Raw genomic sequence first — 20,023 nt, 5'->3', positions numbered from 1 at the left:
TCAATAAATGTGGTTTTACTGCTATTTCGACAATTAGAGTCATCACCAGAAAAATAACACCATAAAAATAACTTATTTGACAATTTTCACCTGTTTCAAGTAAATTTTCACTTGAAATAAGTAGAAAAATCTGCTAGTGGAACAAGATTTATCTTCTTATTACAAGCAAAAAAAATATTGTTCCACTGGCAGATTTTTCTACTTATTTCAAGTGAAAATCTACTTGAAACAGGTGAAAATTGTTGTTTTTTTCCAGTGATGAGTCCGGTTTTAAGTGTAATGAGATTATTTTTACCAAAATGAGACATTTCAACTAGAAATAAGACAAATATTCTTGTTAAGATGTTGAGTTTTTGCAGTGATCCATTTTACTTATCCTGTGAAGGACAGAGGCGTATTGATAAGTTCAGAAAACTGTTTTTTATTGTTGTGTTTTGATGTATTTGATGTAAGCCCAGTGGATATTTAAAGCTTACAGAAGGCTGCATTTAACTGCTGCTATGTCATTCCTGCAGTATTTCTGCAGGTGTTTTGGTTACTGCTATTATTTGTAATATATTATATTATTTGTAATCAGCACAAATTATCTGTCCCCATATGATAAAATCCACCATCCCCCCTGATTTTTTTTTTACAACTCGAGTACTGATGGCAGCCGCCACACTTTGGCTTCAGGGGGAAATGTAAATGTTTGTTTTTTTAAATACATTTATAGAATTACTCTGTGTCCATTTGTATTGATTATTCTATGACTTAATACATATAGAATAACTACAAATGCAAATCAGAACAACATGATCGATTTCACTAGTTATTACACACTTCAAAAACTCAAAATCTTAACAAGAATATTTGTCTTAGGTTTCTAGTTAAAATTACGACAGAGTATTAGGGCCAAACTAAGACAAAAAAAATTGGAAATTACGAGAATAAAGTCATAATATAATGAGAATAAAGTCGTAAAATTACGAGAATAAAGTCGTAATGTTGCGAGAATAAAGTCGTAATATTATGAGAATAAAGTCTTAATATTACGAGAATAAAGTCGTAAAATTACGAGAATAAAGTCGTAATATTATGAGAATATAATTTATGAGAACTCTAACAGGAAGAGCTTCTTCTCCCTGTGTTAAAATGAGGAATATTGAGCATCTTGTGAAGTTATATTTATATATTTATAATATATTACGACTTTATTCTCGTAATATTACGACTTTATTCTCGTAATATTATGACATTATCCTCGTAATTTTACGACTTTATTCTCGTAATATTACGACTTTATTCTCATTACATTATGACTTTATTCTCGTAATTTCCTTTTTTTGTTTTTTTGTTTGGCCCTAATACTCCGTCGTATAAAATGTCTAATTTTTAGTAAAAAAAAAAATCTCATTACATTTAAGACAAGACTCAAAAAACAACAATTTTCACCTGTTTCAAGTAGATTTTCACTTAAAATAATTGGAAAAATCTGCCAGTGGAACAAGATTTTTTTGCTTGTAATGAGAAGATAAATTTTGTCCCACTGGCAGATTTTTCTACTTATTTCAAGTGAATATTTACTTGAATCAGGTGAAAATGGTCAAATAACAAGTTATTTTTCTGGTGATGAATCTTGTTTTAAGTGTAATGAGATTTTTTGACTAAAAATGAGACATTTTAACTAGAAATAAGACAAATATTCCTGGTAAGATTTTGAGTTTTTGCAGTGAGTGAGACTGCATTTGAAAAAGTTCCAATTTTCTTGACCACACAGATAAGCTACATAGACTTCTGTGATGAGTATTTGCTGGACGTGTTGATTGATACTCGTAACCTTGCCATACCTTAGCTTCGACTGAATTGACGCCACTGGGTGTGAGGAAGAGGAAGGCTGATAAACAGATTTACAGATTTACTCCTCCGTGGAGAATCAGGAGGAGCAGAGATGAGATGGAGCAGAGATGGCCATTAAGCCTTTTCTCCTAAAGCTCCCGGAGATCAAGTCATCGGAGCAGCAACCATCATTTCTCCTGAAGTCATCATCTACTCCGTCACAGCTCCGTCCCGCCATCTACTCGGAATCATGTTCATGTCTGTTCTTCTGCTGAATAATTAAAGGAGGACGATCTCCATCGCAGCATCACTTTTCATACGGAAACTCACCTTTATTCCCTCCATATCCAGTACATGTTTCACGTATGTTTGTTACAGGGACTGAACAGAGTTACTTTGGGGACCTTGTGCGGGATTATAGTCATAAAGATACAGTGCTGATGATTCCAGACTGTAGATGAAGAGCTGGACAAGCCCCGCCCGTGACGTCACCCATAGGTTTGTATGAAGTGTTTTGGAGCCAAGACATCCTCCTTACGTCAGACAGTTTATATATTATATATACACATAAAGTGTAATATCTATCTATCTATCTATCTATCTATATCTATATATACACACATATATATATATATACATATGTATATATACATATATATATATATATATATATATATATATATATATATATATATATATATATATATATGTGTATATATACACATATATATATATACATATGTATATATACATATATATATATATACATACATATATACATACATATATATATACATACATATATACATACATATATATACATATATATATATATACATACATATATACATACATATATATATACATACATATATACATACATATATATATATATATATATATATATATATATATATATATATATATATGTGTATGTATATATGTATATATATATATGTATATATATATGTATGTGTATATATACACATATATATACATATACATATACACATAACATATATATATATACATACACATATATATATATATATGTGTATGTATATATATATATATGTATATATACATGTATATGTATATATATACATATATATACATATATATATACATACATATATAAATATATATATATATGTGTATATATGTATATACACATATATATATATATATATATATACACATACATACATATATATATATATATATATATATATACACACATACATACATACATACATACATACATACATACATACATACATACATACATACATACATACATACATACATACATACATACATACATACATACATACATACATACATACATACATACATACATACACACACACGACTGTCTCAGAAAATTCGAATATTGTGATTTTCTGTAATGCAATTACAAAAACAAAAATGTCATACATTCTGGATTCATTACAAATCAACTGAAATATTGCAAGCCTTTTATTATTTTAATATTGCTGATCATGGTTTACAACTTAAGAAAACTCAAATATCCTATCTCAAAAAGTTTGAATATTCTGGGAATCTTAAAGGGATTGTGACATGAAAAACACATTTTTCTTGATTTTTTTGTGTTTTGTTGGGTGTCTTGACATCAATTACACCCAAAAAACAACGAATTTTTAACATTCAGTGTATTGTGTGCTTTCTGGGATTTTCCGCATAACTATGCAAAAACGGCGCATGTGGTTTGGTGGCGGATCGTTACGTAACGATCCGCTAAATCACCGCCCCCTCCACCCAGCTCCCTGCCTCCTCTCCTCTCCAGCGCACCATAAAGGCTGATTTATGGTTCCGCGTTACACCGACGCAAAGCCTACAGCGTAGGGTTACGCGGCGACGCGCACCATACGCTGAACCCTACGGCGTAGGCTCTGCGTCGATTTAACGCGGAACCATAAATGAGGCTTAACACGGAGCAGTTTAGAGCCTCTTTTGTTCTAATCACCGGAGGAAAACTGCTAAGAAGACCCGCAGCCACTGACTGGACTTAAGATAAGGGGACAGTGCTGCTTGCATGCCTTTATTTTTATGATTGTTTGCTGTGGTTCGCGCTCCTGCTTTTCCGTGCATGCTTCGCCTGTCGCTCCGACGCCGCTGTGAGCGTATGGCTGGAGGAGGAGGAGGTTTGGAGGAGGAGCGGAGCAATGATTGACAGGAAAGGGGGGAAAGGAAGCATTTTTCACGGCGCAAAAAAACACTGTAATAAAAAGCCAGGAAAAGAGTACTAGAGTGAAGTTTTTCTTGTTACACTCTTTTAGACACATTTGAGGGATGTTGGCCAAGACTTTTAATAGTGTTAAAAGCATGTTAAAAATGATGTCACAATACCTTTAATCTTAAACAGTAAGCCATAATCAGCAATATTAAAATAATAAAAGGCTTGCAATATTTCAGTTGATTTGTAATGAATCTAGAATGTATGATATATATATATATATATATATATATATATATATAATTTATAAATACACACATATATAACAAATCAATGCAGTTCTCAGAGCAGAGCAGTGATGACAGCCTATTGGCTGTACCAGCCGCCAATCAAAAAGCCACGCCCCTAATTATACAAACGTTTGTATGTACGTGCTTTATTTACTCTTTATGGTTTCATAAACTAAACCGTTGTTTACCCACAAATGAAGACGTCACTTCAACATAATATGCAAAGGTTTGGAGGCCTTGAACCCCGGCGCCCCCCAGTGGCTGGTTGGTCACATGACACCCTGACTCCAGGAGGTATGACGTGTTTATTGGTTAAACATGACAAAGCAACGACGTGACGACATCCTGAAGACATGACTCAGCGCAGGAGGTGAAGTTTCAGTGAGACGAGATCAAACATTCAGATCAGCAGCAAACGTTACGTGTCAGTATCGTCCGGTTCGGACGGAGTTCAGCATTTCAGACGTTGATAATCAGACGTGACGGAATAATCCTGGTGAATCAGAACCATAAAATAAACCCGCTGGTTCTGATTCTGGTTCTGGAGAGACCTGCTGTGGGCTGACGGTGAGTCGGGGCTCCGATCACAACAGGCTTCTCTTTTAAGGCGAACTAAATCCTGCATTTTCAGAACGATGTCGACAACATTCAAATAAAAATCTGCAGCTTCAGATAATAAATATATTTAAAAAAAGAAAAACATGTCTGAACTGCTGCTTCTCAGCGCCATGTCAGTGTTGGTCTCAGCTGGGGTCCTCGAGGGCGACTCGGAGAGGACTTGGTCTAGGAGAGGACTCGGAGTGGAGTCGGAGAAGACTCGGAGTGGACTGGGAAAACAGTTGGAGTGAACTCAGAGAGGACTCGGAGAGGACTCGGAGTTGACTCGGAGACGACTCGGAGACGACTCGGAGAGGACTCGGAGTGGACTCGGAGACGACTCGGGGAAGACTCGGAGTGGAGTCGGAGAGGAGTCGGAGAGGACTCGGAGTGGACTCGGAGTGGACTCGGAGTGGACTCGGAGTGGACTCGGAGAGGACTCGGAGAGGACTCGGAGTGGACTCGGAGAGGACTCGGAGAGGACTCGGAGTGGACTCGGAGAGGACTCGGAGAGGACTCGGAGAGGACTCGGAGAGGACTCGGAGTGGACTCGGAGAGGACTCGGAGACGACTCGGAGAGGACTCGGAGTGGACTCGGAGAGGACTCGGAGAGGACTCGGAGACGACTCGGAGACGACTCGGAGAGGACTCGGAGTGGACTCGGAGAGGACTCGGAGACGACTCGGAGACGACTCGGAGAGGACTCGGAGAGGACTCGGAGACGACTCGGAGAGGACTCGGAGAGGACTCGGAGACGACTCGGAGACGACTCGGAGACGACTCGGAGTGGACTCGGAGTGGACTCGGAGTGGACTCGGAGACGACTCGGAGTGGACTCGGAGACGACTCGGGGAAGACTCGGAGACGAGTCGGAGACGACTCGGAGACGACTCGGAGACGACTCGGGGACGACTCGGAGTGGACTCGGAGTGGACTCGGAGTGGACTCGGAGTGGACTCGGAGACGACTCGGAGTGGACTCGGAGACGACTCGGGGAAGACTTGGAGTCGACTCGGAGTCGACTCGGAGAGGACTCGGAGTCGGCTCTCCGGCTTCTTCATGCTCCAGGAACCGGTCCCGGCTCCCCGGTGGAACCGGTGAAGGTTTCATCTCAGTGTTGGTGGCGTGTAGCCGCTGAACGTGCGTGTGTTTATTTACATTCTCCACCTGGACCGGTCCAGTTGCAGCTACTTCAGTCTGACTCGGGTCGGCCGGTCCGGGTCCCAGTCCCGGATCCGGGTCCGGGTCCCGGCCCTCACAAGCTGAAGCTGCGGTGGTGCTGCTTGTGGAACTGCTGCTGCCGCTCTCTGACCGCCGTCTCGGCCAGCTTGTCCCTCCGGCCCGCCCCCCCCTTCTCGCCGTCGTCCCCGGTAACGCTGCCCACGTCGCTCATGTCCCCCAGGTGCTCCACCGAGTCGTACTTCTCCAGGTCCGAGGCGATGGTCTGCAGGCTGAACACGGACAGGGAGTCGGACCCGGCCCGCTCCCGCTCCTTCTCCCGGTCCTTGTATCGCTCCACCAGGTCTGCGCCGCCGCCGCCGCCGCCATCCTTCCCCGCCGGTGCCGCCGCGCTGCCGCAGGCCCCGCCCTCCTCCCGGACCGCGGGGGCCGACTCCGCCCCCACCGGCGGGCTCCGCCCAGCGCAGACCAGGCCCCGCCCCCTCTGGGCGTGGATCTGCTCGCTGATCTGCTCCAGGTTGCGCAGGGCGACGGAATAGCGGGTCTTGACCTTGGTGACCTGCAGCTCCAGCTGCATGACCTTCGTCTTGCTCTCCTGCAGAGACGAGACCCAGTTACACGGAGGGAAATACATCTGTGCACATTTTTAGATTTGTGTGTAATTTTCTCAAAGTTACGGACAAAGCGATAATTACAAATTCAAAAAGCCTCCTACACAAACAAATCGTTAAATACGCACGAATCGCCAGATAGCTATAAATACTCGTCTACCCCCAGCACCCAAACAGTGGATCAATGAACTTGGATCATATAGTTCTCCAGAAAAAATACTGTATTCTGTTAGAAAAAAAAATACAGACTTTGACCTTATTTGGGGACCTTTTTTGGAAATTTTGGCCTTTATTGGACTAATGATCTGAATCATCTACTATATTAATGAATGTGTTTACGCAGGACTTGATTATTTAATTTATTATTTTGTTCCAGTATTGATAAACATATGTGAAAAGAAGTTAAATGATTTTGAATGATGTAATCTATTGACCATATGAGGGAGGGAAGGGGAGAGGGGTGTGTTGTTGTATTTATTTGTATTTACTTATTTATTTATTTATTTATTCTCTCTTATAATTATTATTTATTTATTTTGGTTTGATTAATGTTATGAAAAGTTTAAAAAAACAAAAAAAAAAGGGGGGGGAAATATTGATAATTACAATGTTATTGTAAATCTTCTTTTTTTCTTTTTCTATTGCCCTCAAAGATATCTATACAAAAAGTACTCGTCTGTACGTGGTGCGTTTAGGTACTGGTGTAAATCTGGGTCATCAGCGTTATTTCCCTTGATACTTAGTTTCCTCTAAACTTGTAGCGAATTATGAACAATTGACCCTTCGTCAGCCTTCTGATTGGTTCCTGACTGACCAATCAGAACTGCTACATCCGGTTTATCCGATTGGACCAAACAGCCATCTCTCTCATTCACATCAATGGAAAAAAATGTTTTTACTTGCCTTGTATCAACATTTAAATCACTGGATTATTTATTTTAAAACTTTGTTTTAGTCAAAATGAACACTTGTAGTGTCGTGAGGGTGCAGCGTATTTTTATCCCCAAACTGGCAGAAATCTGATCCGTACTTCCAAAACAAAGTGGGCTCGGCAGCAGCTACAATCCATAGCTACAACCGCGGAAACGTTTATTTATTTATCTTAAAATGGTTAAAAAGTGAGACCTGCTACCCAGGAATACATTTAATCCGAAAACCAACAGTAAATTTTGAAAATGTCTGCTTTGGATAAAGCTAAGCGGACGGCCGCACCTCCCACCGTGCTATCAGCTAAACTCGTCAAAAAATCTTGTTTTCACCGAAAACCTCAGTTTTTTAAACTCACTACACGGTACCTGAAGTACTTTTTATTTATATCTAGTTGCTATTGATTTACTTTGGTGCAATAATTATAAATAAAGTCATGTAAAAGCCTGTTTTTTACAATGGAAGTGGACGGGAGAGATGACAGTTTTGTCTGACCTAGCAACGGGGGCAGGGCTTGACTAAGGGTTGATTGTCGGCCTGTGTAAGAAAGAATATCTCAGCACCTCGTGGTTTATATGGACAGATGTACATTTATGAGCCTCACAAATGTAATTAGATGTTTTAAAGCAACGACCGCTCGGTGGTGGAAAAACTGACGGTGCAATCAGAGGCAAGAAGACGGTGATAGCGGTGATAGATTACGGTGGTCTGAAGTAGGTTTACCTTCTTATGGTAGGTAAGTAAGTATCGAAGGAAATAACGATTAACTCAGATGACCCAGCTTTCCACCGGTACTTAAATGCACCGTGTAAGGACGAATCTGAGAGGCTTCTTGGAGGAAAAGAGTCTCAAAACCATTTGTGAGTATTTATAGTTTGGTGCGATTTGTGGGTATTTAACGATTGGTGTGTGAAGGAGCAGTGGCGTCAATTCAGTGGAAGCTAAGGTATGGCAAGGTTACAAGTCACAGAACTTAACTAGAGTATCAATCAACACGTCCAGCAAATACTCATCACAGAAGTCTATGTAGCTGATCTGTGTGGTCAAGAAAATTGGAACTTTTTCAAATGCAGTCTTGCTCACTGCAAAAACTCAAAATCTTACCAGGAATATTTGTCTTATTTATAGTTAAAATGTCATTTTTAGTCAAAAAATCTCATTACACTTAAAACAAGACTCATCACCGGAAAAATAACTTATTTGACCATTTTCACCTGTTTCAAGTAAATTTTCACTTGAAATAAGTAGAAAAATCTGCCAGTGGGACAAGATTTATCTTCTCATTACAAGTAAAACAATCTTGTTCCACTGGCAGATTTTTCTACTTATTTTAAGTGAAAATCTACTTGAAACAGGTGAAAATGGTTGTTTTTGAGTCTTGTCTTAAATGTAATGAGATTTTTTTTGACTAAAAATTTGACATTTTAACTAGAAATGAGACAAATATTCTTGTTAAGATTTTGCAGTGTATAATAACTAGTGAAATCGATCATGTTGTTCTGATTTGCATTTGTAGTTATTCTATATGTATTAAGTAATAGAATAATCAATACAAATAGACACAGAGTAATTCCATAAATGTATTTAAAAAACAAATATTTACATTTTCCCTTGAAGCCAAGGCGTGGCGGCTGCCATACCTTGGCATACCCAATTGACGCCCCTGTGAAGGAGGCTTTTTCAATTCGTAATTATCGTTTTGTCTGTAACCGCGAGCAAGTTACGCACAAATCTATTAACAAGCACAAATCAAATAATACTCACAAATCTAATAACACGCTAAAATTTTATAATACGCACAAATCTAATACAAACAAATCTAAAAACACACACAAACGTTTCGAGTAGATTTTCTCTCCATAATAGCACATCCAGCACCAAATCACCAGTGTGAATCACTGGTGCTGATTCAGGACCAAACTGCTGCTTGGAAGCAGGTTTTCTCCTGAATCTGCCGAGCGGGCGGTTCCCCCCCGGTTCTGCTGCTCGGACCCGTTACCTCCAGGATGTTGTTGAACTGGGCCTTGAGCTCGAAGTAGGGCTTGGACTTGAGGATGAGCCTCTTCAGGGACTTCTGCAGCATCTGGACCCGGGCCTCTGCCTCCTGGCAGGCGTGCGTGACGCGCATGTGCTCGCGCTCGCTGCGTAGCCGGTCCTCCTCGGCCTCGTTCACCTGCCGCACAAGAGAGATCCGGGTTTCAACAGAAGCACCCAGAAACGATGGAGCTTTAACCCCCGGTTTAACCCCCCACATGAAATCAGAGAGTCTAGGGCTGGGGATCGATTCAAATGTCAAGAATCAATTTGATTCTGATTCTTCTCTGGAGTCAGAACCTTGAAATTATTCTCTAGTGTTGTTTCTGTCAGCCTGTTTCTATTCTAGTTTTAGTCTAGTCTTTGGGTCAAGCTATCATTTTAGTTATTATCATTTTTAGTCACGTTAATACTCCTTTTAGTCGTGTCAAGTTTCAGTCGGCTAAAAGTCTGAGCATTTTAGTCTTATTTTAGTCAGAATTGTCCAGGACCATTTTAGTCTTGTTTTAGTCAAAGATTGTATTTATCCAAACCCACTTTACAATTCAAACAAGGTTATCTTATTATTGTTACCTTATAGACTCAAGAATACATTCATTCCAGATACAGAAGACTCTAATTTGAGTTTACAACATATTTATTTTTCCGCATTTCTCCATCTTTTTCTTTTTCGACGACACATTCAGTTTTCTTTTCCACATCTTTGTAGGAAAGTGTATCCAAAGATGGTTCTTCTTCTTCTTCTCCAGCCCCAGAGCAGATCCCTGCGTTTCTCTATGTAACTTTGTTTTTAATTGACGTGAACCTAGAGCTCTGCATTAACGGCATCAGCCTCTAACCTGCAGCTGCATCTTCTGGATCTGATTCCCCGCTGCAGCAACTGGGATTGAGGACGTGACGTCACCCAGCAGAACTAAACCAGAGGAAACTACTGAAAACATGGACATTATAGATCTTTGGTAGAACATTTCGTCTCGTTTTGGTCAACGAAAATGAAGACACATTTTAGCAGAGTTTTTATTTTTATCTACATTTTAGTCTCATTTTTATTCGTCTACGATATTGCATTATATATTTAATTATCGTTATCGTCACATGACCAGCATTTTCGTTGCGTCTCGTCTCGTTTTCCTCAGGTGATGAAGGTTCGTTGACGACGATATTTAGTCTGAATTTTCGTTGACGAAAGCAACTTTATTATTCTCTGCTTTTAAGCCATCTATAGTTGGAAACTGAAGTTCGGCAACTGTCTGGCGTCACATCTGCCAGAAATCACCACTGCAGTGTCTAACCACTGGATTTAACACTCTCGGGCAGAAGAACAGGGTTACGGAGGAGAAGAGCAGCAAATCTGCACCGGTGGGAGTCATCTATCAGCAGATCAACCAGCCTCTGGTTCCAGCTCGGTCCTCGGTGCAGCTCTCCCTCCGTTACCTTGGCCGTGGCGTGGTTCAGCATTTCCTGCCAGGTGGGATCCAGAGTGTTGGTGCCGTCGGCCATCAGGCCCTGCTCCGCCACGTACACCATCTCCCTGGCGGCCGTGTGCATCGACACGGCTCGCTCGTAGCTCAGAGCTGCTTTCTGGGTCTCCTGCTGGGCCTGAGGGGAGCAGACGCACTTCAGAAACCACCATACTCCAGTCACAGCTCATTCCTTTATTTCTATTTACTCTTTCTGTACTGAAGCACAGCGGGTGGATGTGTGAAGTACAACAAAAATAAACCTTATGCAAAAGAAGAAGCTAAAATATTAATTAACGGAACTGAAATCCTTCAAGTATCACACACAAAATTTCTGGGTGTTGTTTTGGATGAAGGTCTAAATTGGAATAATCATATTAATCAAGTTTGCAAAAGATCAATGAAAATGCTTTGCATACTGAAAAAGGTTAGTCCCTTGATCCATCCCTCTGCTCACTTGCCTCTGTATTATAATTTCCTATTTCCATATATGAATTACTGCAATATTGTCTGGTCTGCAATTTATCCAACTTTTCTCAACAAATTACTGATAATCCAAAGAATTTTAGGTTTTAAAGGCGCATGTTAAACATATATAAAGGCCCAATCCCAATTCAACTTCACTCGCCCTTCTTTTCTCCACTCGCACTTCTTTTCTTCCCTAACCCCTAAAAAAAAAGGGGGAGATTTTAGGGCACTTGAAATCTAGGACACTTGGCCCAGGTGCCTGTCCCATTTCTCCTACTCCCCCTCGTTTTCATCCCTACCCTGATCAGGAAGCTGAGAGCCAAAAGCTGTTTTAATTTCAGCTGTAGCGCTGTTATGGCACTTTATTAAGTTTTAATATTTTTTCAGGTATAAAGGTAACCTTAAGATCCGCAACCGGGGCTCAGTTTATCCAAATAACGCCTGTTGAGAAATTTGCTCCGAAATTTCGAGATTTCCGTCTGCCGGCTCCGGAGCTTAGGTCCGCGTTAAATCGGCGCAGAGCCTATGGCGTAGGTTACGTAACCTCCGTCGTAGGCTCTGCGTTGGTGTAACGCGGAACCATAAATCCCTTTATTCTGGCGTGATCTTCGGCAACTTTATCTGAAAGTGTGTAAATGACCCAGATAACAGCTGGATTACTTTGTGGTTTCTGAAAACTATTATATCAGAAACATCCAAAACAAATCTGACGGGTCACAGGATTATTTCTCTCTATTTCTCTGAGACGAGTCTGCCTGTTTGCCTTCGGTCGGCGAGTCAAATCGACGCAGAGCCTACGGCGTAGCTTATGTAGCCTACGGCGTAGCTTATGTAGCCTACGGCGTAACCTAACAGCCTTTACTCCGGCGTGATCTTAGCGAACAGCGGACAAAAAAGGGATTATGTACATTCACTGAGTGAATATTATGAAAGTAAAATATTGATTTGCAACTAGAAATGTAATCAAAACGCATTTTTATGCAGAAACTAACTCAAAATATTGATTTTATTCACAAAAAAATAAGAAATGTCCGCCATGTTTTTTTTTTGATTCAGTCCGCAAATGACGACGAAAAGCATTCTGGGAAATTTTCATAACCCTTCGCTCGCCAAGTGAGCATCTGAAATCTCTCGATCCGTAGGGGCTATTTTCAGCCCCTAGCCCTCGTTATGCCCACTCCCCCTTGGTGAAAAGAGGAATTGGGACACCACTACCTTCACGGGAACGCGCAAAAGTTAGGGTTAGTGAAGAAAACGAGGGCGAGGGGTTCAATTGGGACGCAGCCTAAGAGGTCGTTAGCGGAATCAAAACTGCTGGATTTGGGCCGCTCGGTGGCGCAGTGGGTTAAGCAGCGGCTCATATACTGAGGCTACAGTCCTCCTCCTGCAGCGGTCGCAGGTTCGAATCCTGGCCTGCGCACCTTTGCTGCGTGTCTTCCCCGTTCTCTCTCTCTACCCCTTTCCAGTCTGCACTCAATAAAGGGCCACTAGAAACCAAAAAAATCTTTAAAAAAAAAAAAAAAAAAAAAAACTCCTGGATTTAAAGCCCCCAAAAGTACTGTCTATTTCATTTTTCACATCAGACTAATAAAAACAGCATTGTGCATAATGTGTAATACTAACATGGAGGTACAAATAAAACATAGAAGTGACTGTAGCGGTCCAAGACTGCCAGCAGTTTCTAGCAGTTTCTCTGTAGAACTGCAGTCGTTTACATCCTCTCGGACAGAGAGGTGCCAGTCAGACCAGGGGTTAACATGGATCATGATTTCAGCTTGGATCCCTCTCTCTCTCTCTCTCTCTCTCTCTCTCTTTTTAAACCACTTAAGATGCACATTATCTGTCAGTACCTCTTTGGCGAGGCGGCGAGCTTCGTAGTACGGCCTGGCTTTCTCGATGCAGCCGCCGAGCTGAGAGCTCTGAGCGTTCAGCTTCCTGGCAGACTCGGTGAGGATCTTCCGGTAGCCGGATCTGGCGTCCTGGATGGTTCGCACGGGAGAATGACCAGATTAGATTTACTGGGATTGGAGCAGCTGATCAGATTTCACACAGGAGGAAGTCTCGATCAATCAGTTCACCGAGTTCACAGAGTCTCGAGTTACCAGCATCCAAATATCCTCCTGCTGAAGGAGCTCCTCCTCTCTTCTGTGGACTGAGTGCTTTATAAATACTGAAAACTAAATGATCACGATGATTTAAACCTTTAGCAAAGACTGTTAAATGTCTAAAAGCAATTCCCAGGGTGGTAGTGTGCATGTTTATCTTTTTAAAAACATGTTCTTATAATTTTCACTGCAGAGAGAAAGATGAGGATATTAGTCTCTCATACCCCTTTTCCACCAAACCGGTTCCAGGGGCTGTTTCTGGTTCTGGTTCTGGGCCAGTGGTGAGTTTGGAACCGGGCTTTCTGTTTCCATTGACAAAGAACTGGCTCCGAACTATGAAAAAGCAAACCGGTTCTCAGCTGGTTGTGAACCAGCACCAGCACTGGCCCAGAACCAGCCCTGGAACCGGTTTGGTGGAAAAGGGATATTAGTGACAGCCCCCCCATTGGGTTAATACCTCTATTTAAAGCCCCTCTATGTAGAAATACCGATTCTGGCCACATGAGGGCAACATATCACAAGTTTTAAGAGAAAAGCTTTTTCCAATATGCTGTAAATATGTTTATTTCAGCAGTTTTCTCCCCCTCCTGGAATGAATCAGACCAGCAGGCGAGATGTAGGCTCTTGGCAGGAGATGAAGTGCATCTATATTGGGAAAAAGTGGTCTAACGAGACGTATCTGATCGTCCCAACTCATCAGTTTTATGGTACATTAGTATTGTCAGAGGCTCTTTCGTCACCAGCACATCTATCCATAAAAAAATCTGTAGCACTGCACAGAATTGCTTTAATACTGTGTGTAGGTTTTTTTCCCTCCTAAAGGGGAGTTTTTCTTGCCACTGTTTGCCTTAAGGTTTTTCTCCCACTAGGGGAGTTTTTTCCTGCCATTGTTTATGTAATAATTGCTCTGGGTCATGTTCTAGGTCTCTGGAAAGATCCTAGAGACAACTTCTGTTGTAAAAGACGCTATAGAAAAAAAATTTAATTGTATCTGAGGGACTGTTGAACCTGCCCAAGTTTGTTTTTTTCCTAAGCCTATATCCATAATAATCTGTAGTTATTCTAAATAGACATTTCAAAATAAAAGCGACCTCCATCCACACTAGCATCTCTGGCATGTGTTTGGGAGAGATCTCCATCCAGCAGACCCCCAACTTCATACCAGCATCAGCCACGCCTCACGATGAAGAGGAGGCTGGAGTGACATCAGATGTCTGACTCTACCTCTGGAAATATACTAGGATATATAATAAAGATGTGGTCAGATAGCCGACTCCACCCGCTGCTGCAACCAGAGCAGCTCAGACAAGGTTCAAAGGGGAAGACTGTGGTATTTTAGGCAAAACAAACTGTAAGTTTTCTTTTAGGTCATGAAATAGCATTTAATATTTTTTTTCTGCGTAGTACTTACATCCAACTGCAGCTCCAGCCTGTTGATCTCTGCGCTGGCTTCATTGAGCTGCTCCAGTTCGTTCTGTGGGGGGACGAGATGGGGGGGTTAATACTAGTAAATGAATAAAAGTGGGGTTAGGACTTGCTTGTCCTAATAAATGTAATAAACTCTTGTTTGTCCTAATAAATGTAATAAACTGGCACTAAAGGGCGGTGAACTACACAGGTATGTTGCAATACTGTTATCTAGATGCTCTCTTGAACCGGATCAGAGGATGATGTCAGATAACAATGAGCCGAAAGTGATAGAGGGATTAGTGATTACTAATCATGTATGACTCATGGATATCAGAATTAAAAAGTAAAATAAAATCCCAAATACCTACTGATCTCTTAAGTGCGTGAATCACATATGTAGATGCCTTAAAAGGAGGTTAGTAAAGGAAACTTGAGGTGCCGGTTATTTTGTCTGGTGTACCATAAGAAAACCAGTGAACAGAATCAAAGTTATTACAAGATTTATTAGATATATATAAAGATATATATTATATCATGCAATATTTTCCAGCCAGATATACACTTTTCTCAAACCACAGAGGTAGGAGAGAAATGCACACAGTGGTCATCAATCCAGTCATATTTATACTGAAAAGGGAGGTGTTTTGTACGTTATAGGTGCAGATGTTGAACCTTATTTATGAGGCCAACTGCAGGGAAAGAAACCTAAACATGTCACACTTTCAGCAAATATATTTTCTGTCAGCAAAGATCTATGACAACCAAAACCCAGAGGAAAAACTGGATGGGACCCATCAATCTTAAACATCCTCTTCACCGTCCTCACCTGAAGAAGAGCTCAGCTAATCAGTCATAGAACCAGGAGAGCAACCACCAGTAATAATAATAATAATAATAATACATTTTATTTATAACGCATTTTATATTTAATAATCTCAAAGTGCTGCAGAGCAAAAAAATAAAACATGAACATTTTTTAAAAATATATTTAAAAACGGAGCATATAAAAGATATATTTAGCTATAATCTGGACATTTTTAAACATAGACTAAAAACTCATCTCTATTTATCTCTATTTATTTACATATAGATTTGTCTCTTTAATTTGCTTTGTTTTGCTTATGGTTTTCTTTGGGTTTTTTTCGGTATATACATTTTATGTATTCTGATTATTTTGTTTTTGTTTTAACCTGTTTGAATAAATAATTAAATGAAAAATTAAATGAAATCTCTTTGGTCTGGCATTTATGTACCATCAAATGTTATAGTTTTATTCTGTTTATCATTTTTTTAGAGGCATTTGTATCTATATCTTGTAATGTTTTTATTATTGTTATATTCTATTGTTATGGACTGATTATGTTTTAGCCTTAATTCTTGAACTTTTATCATTATTTCATTTTAATTAACTATATTCTATGTCAGTGTGCATTGGTCTGCCAGTTTTTATTTTATTTTTGTTTTTATTATGCTTATTTTTCAGTCAAAATGTTAAGCACTTTGTATTTCATGTACCTGGATGAAAGGTGCTATATAAATAAAATTTGATTGACTGATAAGCTTTCTTAAAAAGGTGAGTTTTCAGGTTTAAAAGTGTAGAGTCTTATAGAAACCCCTTCAAAAACCTTTAAACTAGTTGATAAAAGCCCGACACAGACCTGTATCCGGGGGTCCAGCTCCTCCTCGTACGGGCTCTGCAGCTTCTCCCCCCCGGAGTCCTCGCAGCCGTCCCCGGGCGCCGCCTCCGGCGTGGTCCGCTCCGGGTCCCCGGCCGGGACGGTCTCCGCCCAGTCCCCCGCGTCCGACTCCCCGGAGCCGGCGGGGCTCTCACGCAAGTGCCCCTGCTCCATCCCGGGGAGCAGGCCGCGCGGCGGACCCGGCCTTGTTGGACCGCAGAGCCGCCGCTCCCTCCGACAGCAGGCCGAGGCTGGCCGTTCAGGGGCGGGTCGGGATCACAACACAACCCCACCGGCGATGTTCGTCGACTCCGCAGCTCCGCTCACGTTTCATGGCACTGCGACCCGGTTTCGCTCTCCCGTCATCGCGACTGAGGTAAACAGCTCAGCTTGAGCCGCCGCGGCCGCCGTAGACAGAGCGGTCTCCATGGCGACGGCTACCTGCGTCTCTGCCCGCGCAACAAACACCCGGTTTTTTTTTTTGTTTGTTTTATTTTTTTTTATCAATAAACACCTGTTTTTTTTTTTGCTTTTTTATCAACAAACACCTGTTTTTTTTTGTTTTTTTTTTAGCAACAAACACCCGTTTTTTTTGTTTTTTTCAGATTTTAGGGCACTTGAAATCTTCCCAGGGCCCTGTCCCAATACACCCACTACCCCTACTTTTCAGCACCACCCCTAAATTTTGTTTGCTACGTCACTGCGTGGTTTACGTTCGGGTACGTAAGCGACTGCGTAGTTACGTTTGCACATACGTCACTCACACAATATCGGGAAGCTGAGAGCCAAAAGCTTTAATTTCAGCTGTAGCGCTGTTAATATGCCACTTTATTAAGTTTTAATATTTTTTCAGGCGTAAAAGTAACCGTTAAGATCCCCAACCTGGGCTCAGTTTATCCAAATAACGCCTGATAAGAAATTTGATCCGATGTTTTCGGGGGAAGAGCCGCCGGCCCGGAGCAGCAGCAGCTCACGGCCGGGTCAACCTGCGCCCTCGTCCCGGGGAGAAACCTGCAGCTCTGGAGAATTACCGGTGGCTGAAATAAATCATTTAGGAAAATAAATGTTGGTTTAATAGATGAAATCTAACAGTTGTAGCTACGTCTGTTAAGAAATTTGCTCCGAAAATTTCGGGATCAAAACTGCCTGCCGGCCGGCTCGAGAACTGATTTATGGTTCCGCGTTAAATCGACGCAGAGCCTACAGCGTAGGGTACGACGTACGGCGCGCGTCGCTGCGTAATCTACGCCATAGGCTCTGCGTTGGTGTAACGCGAAACCATAAATCAGCCTTTATTCTGGCGAGGTTTGAAAAAGACTTTGCAACAAATAAGAAATGTCCACCATGTTTTTTTTTTTGATTCAGTCCGCAATGACGACGAAAAGCATTCTGGGAATTTTTTCTGGCCCTAGATCAGCTAGTGAGCATCTGAAATCCCTCGCTCCGTAGGGCCAGATTCATAGCCACTACCCTCGTTTGAATGAAAAGAGGAATTGGGACACCACTACCCTCACGGGAACACGCAAAATTTAGGGGTAGGGCTGAAAAGTAGGGGTAGTGGGTGTATTGGGACAGGGCCTTAGCAACAAACACCGTTTTTTTTTTATTTTTAGCAACAAACACCTGTTTTTTTTGTTTTGTTTTTTATCAACAAACACCTGTTTTTTTGCTTTTTTTTAGCAACAAATACCCATTTTTTTGTTTTTTAGCAACAAAAAACGTTTTTTTTAGCAACAAATACCCGTTTCTTTTTGTTTGTTTGTTATTGTAGCAACAAACACCCGTTTTTTGTTTTGTTTGTTTTTTAGCGACAAACACCTGTTTTTTTTGCTTTTTTAGCAACAAATACCCGTTTTTTTTTAGCAAAAACAGCCATTTCTTTTTGTTTGTTTGTTATTTTAGCAACAAACACTCGTTTCTTTTTGTTTTGTTTTTAGCAACAAACACCTGTTTCTTTTTGTTTTTTTAGCAACAAACACCCGTTTCTTTTTATTTGTTTGTTATTTTAGCAACAAACACCCGTTTCTTTTTGCTTGTTTGCCTTATAACATAATCATTTTTAAACTGCAAACTGAATTGTAACTAGTCTCGCGACAACTGCCCCTTGCTGTACCCTGGGTGGCAGTTCTCGCGAGGTTAGTGGCGACAACGGGAACAAACTCGGAACAACAAATCAGAGAGATACTAAATGTTACGAGACAACAAGCGAAGAATTTGTGTAAATATCTAAAAATGGGAAACCGAATTTACTTTTCTAAAGAGGAACAGGACGGTGGGATTTTAGTGTCTCTGATGGGGGAAGAACGATGTCCGTCTGTGTATACCAGAGAGCCACATGAGTGAAAATGACAAAGAAAATGTAAATGTCCCACTTGAAGACAATCAGTGGGTATATAAACTGAAAATATTTAAAATAAATACATGTGCTTTAATTCATTTTTTTGTTTTCATTGAGGCTCTATTATAGGATTTACACACATAGGAATGTCCACGGCATTTAAGTGTCAACAAAGGTCACTCACTATCAGGCTATCAGCACATATTTGTACAAAGTAAGTGGTTGACAGGTAGTTATTTTGGATTTTTCTCGTAAATCGGTCTTAAAATGTAAGATACTGGACCTCGGTTGGGCTGGTGGGACAGCGGCGGAAAATGTCCCTTATTTTTAAATCCAAAACTTGACAGGTATGTTACCCACAGCAACAAACACCTGTATCCGCAGGAAGGAATGATGTATGACGTGTGGAAATAGGTCATTTGTTTACTTTTAAAGGATTTTTTTGAAAGATATATCGGTACCTGGAAAACAGTGGCAGATCGGTAGTACTCACCTGTGTCTCTGTCCTAGGCTCCTGTTCCATCCTGGTCTGTGTGCACCTGATCCCTGATTGTGTCTCCCTCACTTGTGTCCAATCAGTCTATGTATATATTCCCCTCTGTCTTGTCTCGTTGCCAGTTCGTCGTTCTTCACATTTCACTTACCAGCATTCCTGTCATAGTCATTGCCTTTTGGATTTTCGAACCTTGCATGTTTTTTGACCTTGCTATTTTGCCTGCTGACCCGTGTACCGACCCTTGCCTGAACGAAACCTTGTTTTACGGTTACAACTGAGTCACGTCGTGCATTTGAGTCCTACCATCGTGTGCTGCGTCCATGACAGATACGTCTGATACCAGATCTGTATGCTCTGAAATCAATTCTCAAACTAAAATATCGATACTTTTGATACTTCAGTCATTTGTGGTAATGT

General features: G+C 41.0%; 1 protein-coding gene across 1 annotated transcript; it reads right to left on the bottom strand.

Annotated features, from left to right (window-relative positions):
• Positions 1 to 6,090: 6,090 nt before the first annotated feature.
• Positions 6,091 to 17,205, bottom strand: sh3bp5la (SH3-binding domain protein 5-like, a). Its single transcript, XM_061718518.1, has 6 exons — positions 16,755 to 17,205; positions 15,098 to 15,160; positions 13,432 to 13,560; positions 11,088 to 11,252; positions 9,619 to 9,792; positions 6,091 to 6,676 (listed from the first exon to the last, which is right to left on the bottom strand). Exons 1-6 carry the CDS (start codon positions 16,944 to 16,946, stop codon positions 6,158 to 6,160), a joined length of 1,242 nt encoding a protein of 413 aa, XP_061574502.1. The 5' UTR covers positions 16,947 to 17,205; the 3' UTR covers positions 6,091 to 6,157.
• Between the last annotated feature and the right edge of the window lie 2,818 nt (positions 17,206 to 20,023).

The sequence above is a fragment of the Cololabis saira genome, chromosome 3, assembly GCF_033807715.1.
Source record: "Cololabis saira isolate AMF1-May2022 chromosome 3, fColSai1.1, whole genome shotgun sequence".
Taxonomy (NCBI): Eukaryota; Metazoa; Chordata; class Actinopteri; order Beloniformes; family Belonidae; genus Cololabis; species Cololabis saira.
The sequence above is the reverse complement of the archived record's forward strand: the minus strand, read 5'-3'. Positions and strand labels throughout refer to the sequence as shown.

Bases quoted from the DNA above. Each gene is read 5' to 3' on its own strand.
- sh3bp5la (XM_061718518.1), bottom strand. From the start codon at position 16,946: ATGGAGCAGGGGCACTTGCGTGAGAGCCCCGCCGGCTCCGGGGAGTCG. The intron at 15,161-16,754 runs GTCTGTGTCGGG...GTCCCCCCACAG, and splicing joins AGCTGGACCCCCGGATACAG to AACGAACTGGAGCAGCTCAA. The intron at 13,561-15,097 runs GTAAGTACTACG...CGAACCATCCAG, and splicing joins GGCTGGAGCTGCAGTTGGAT to GACGCCAGATCCGGCTACCG.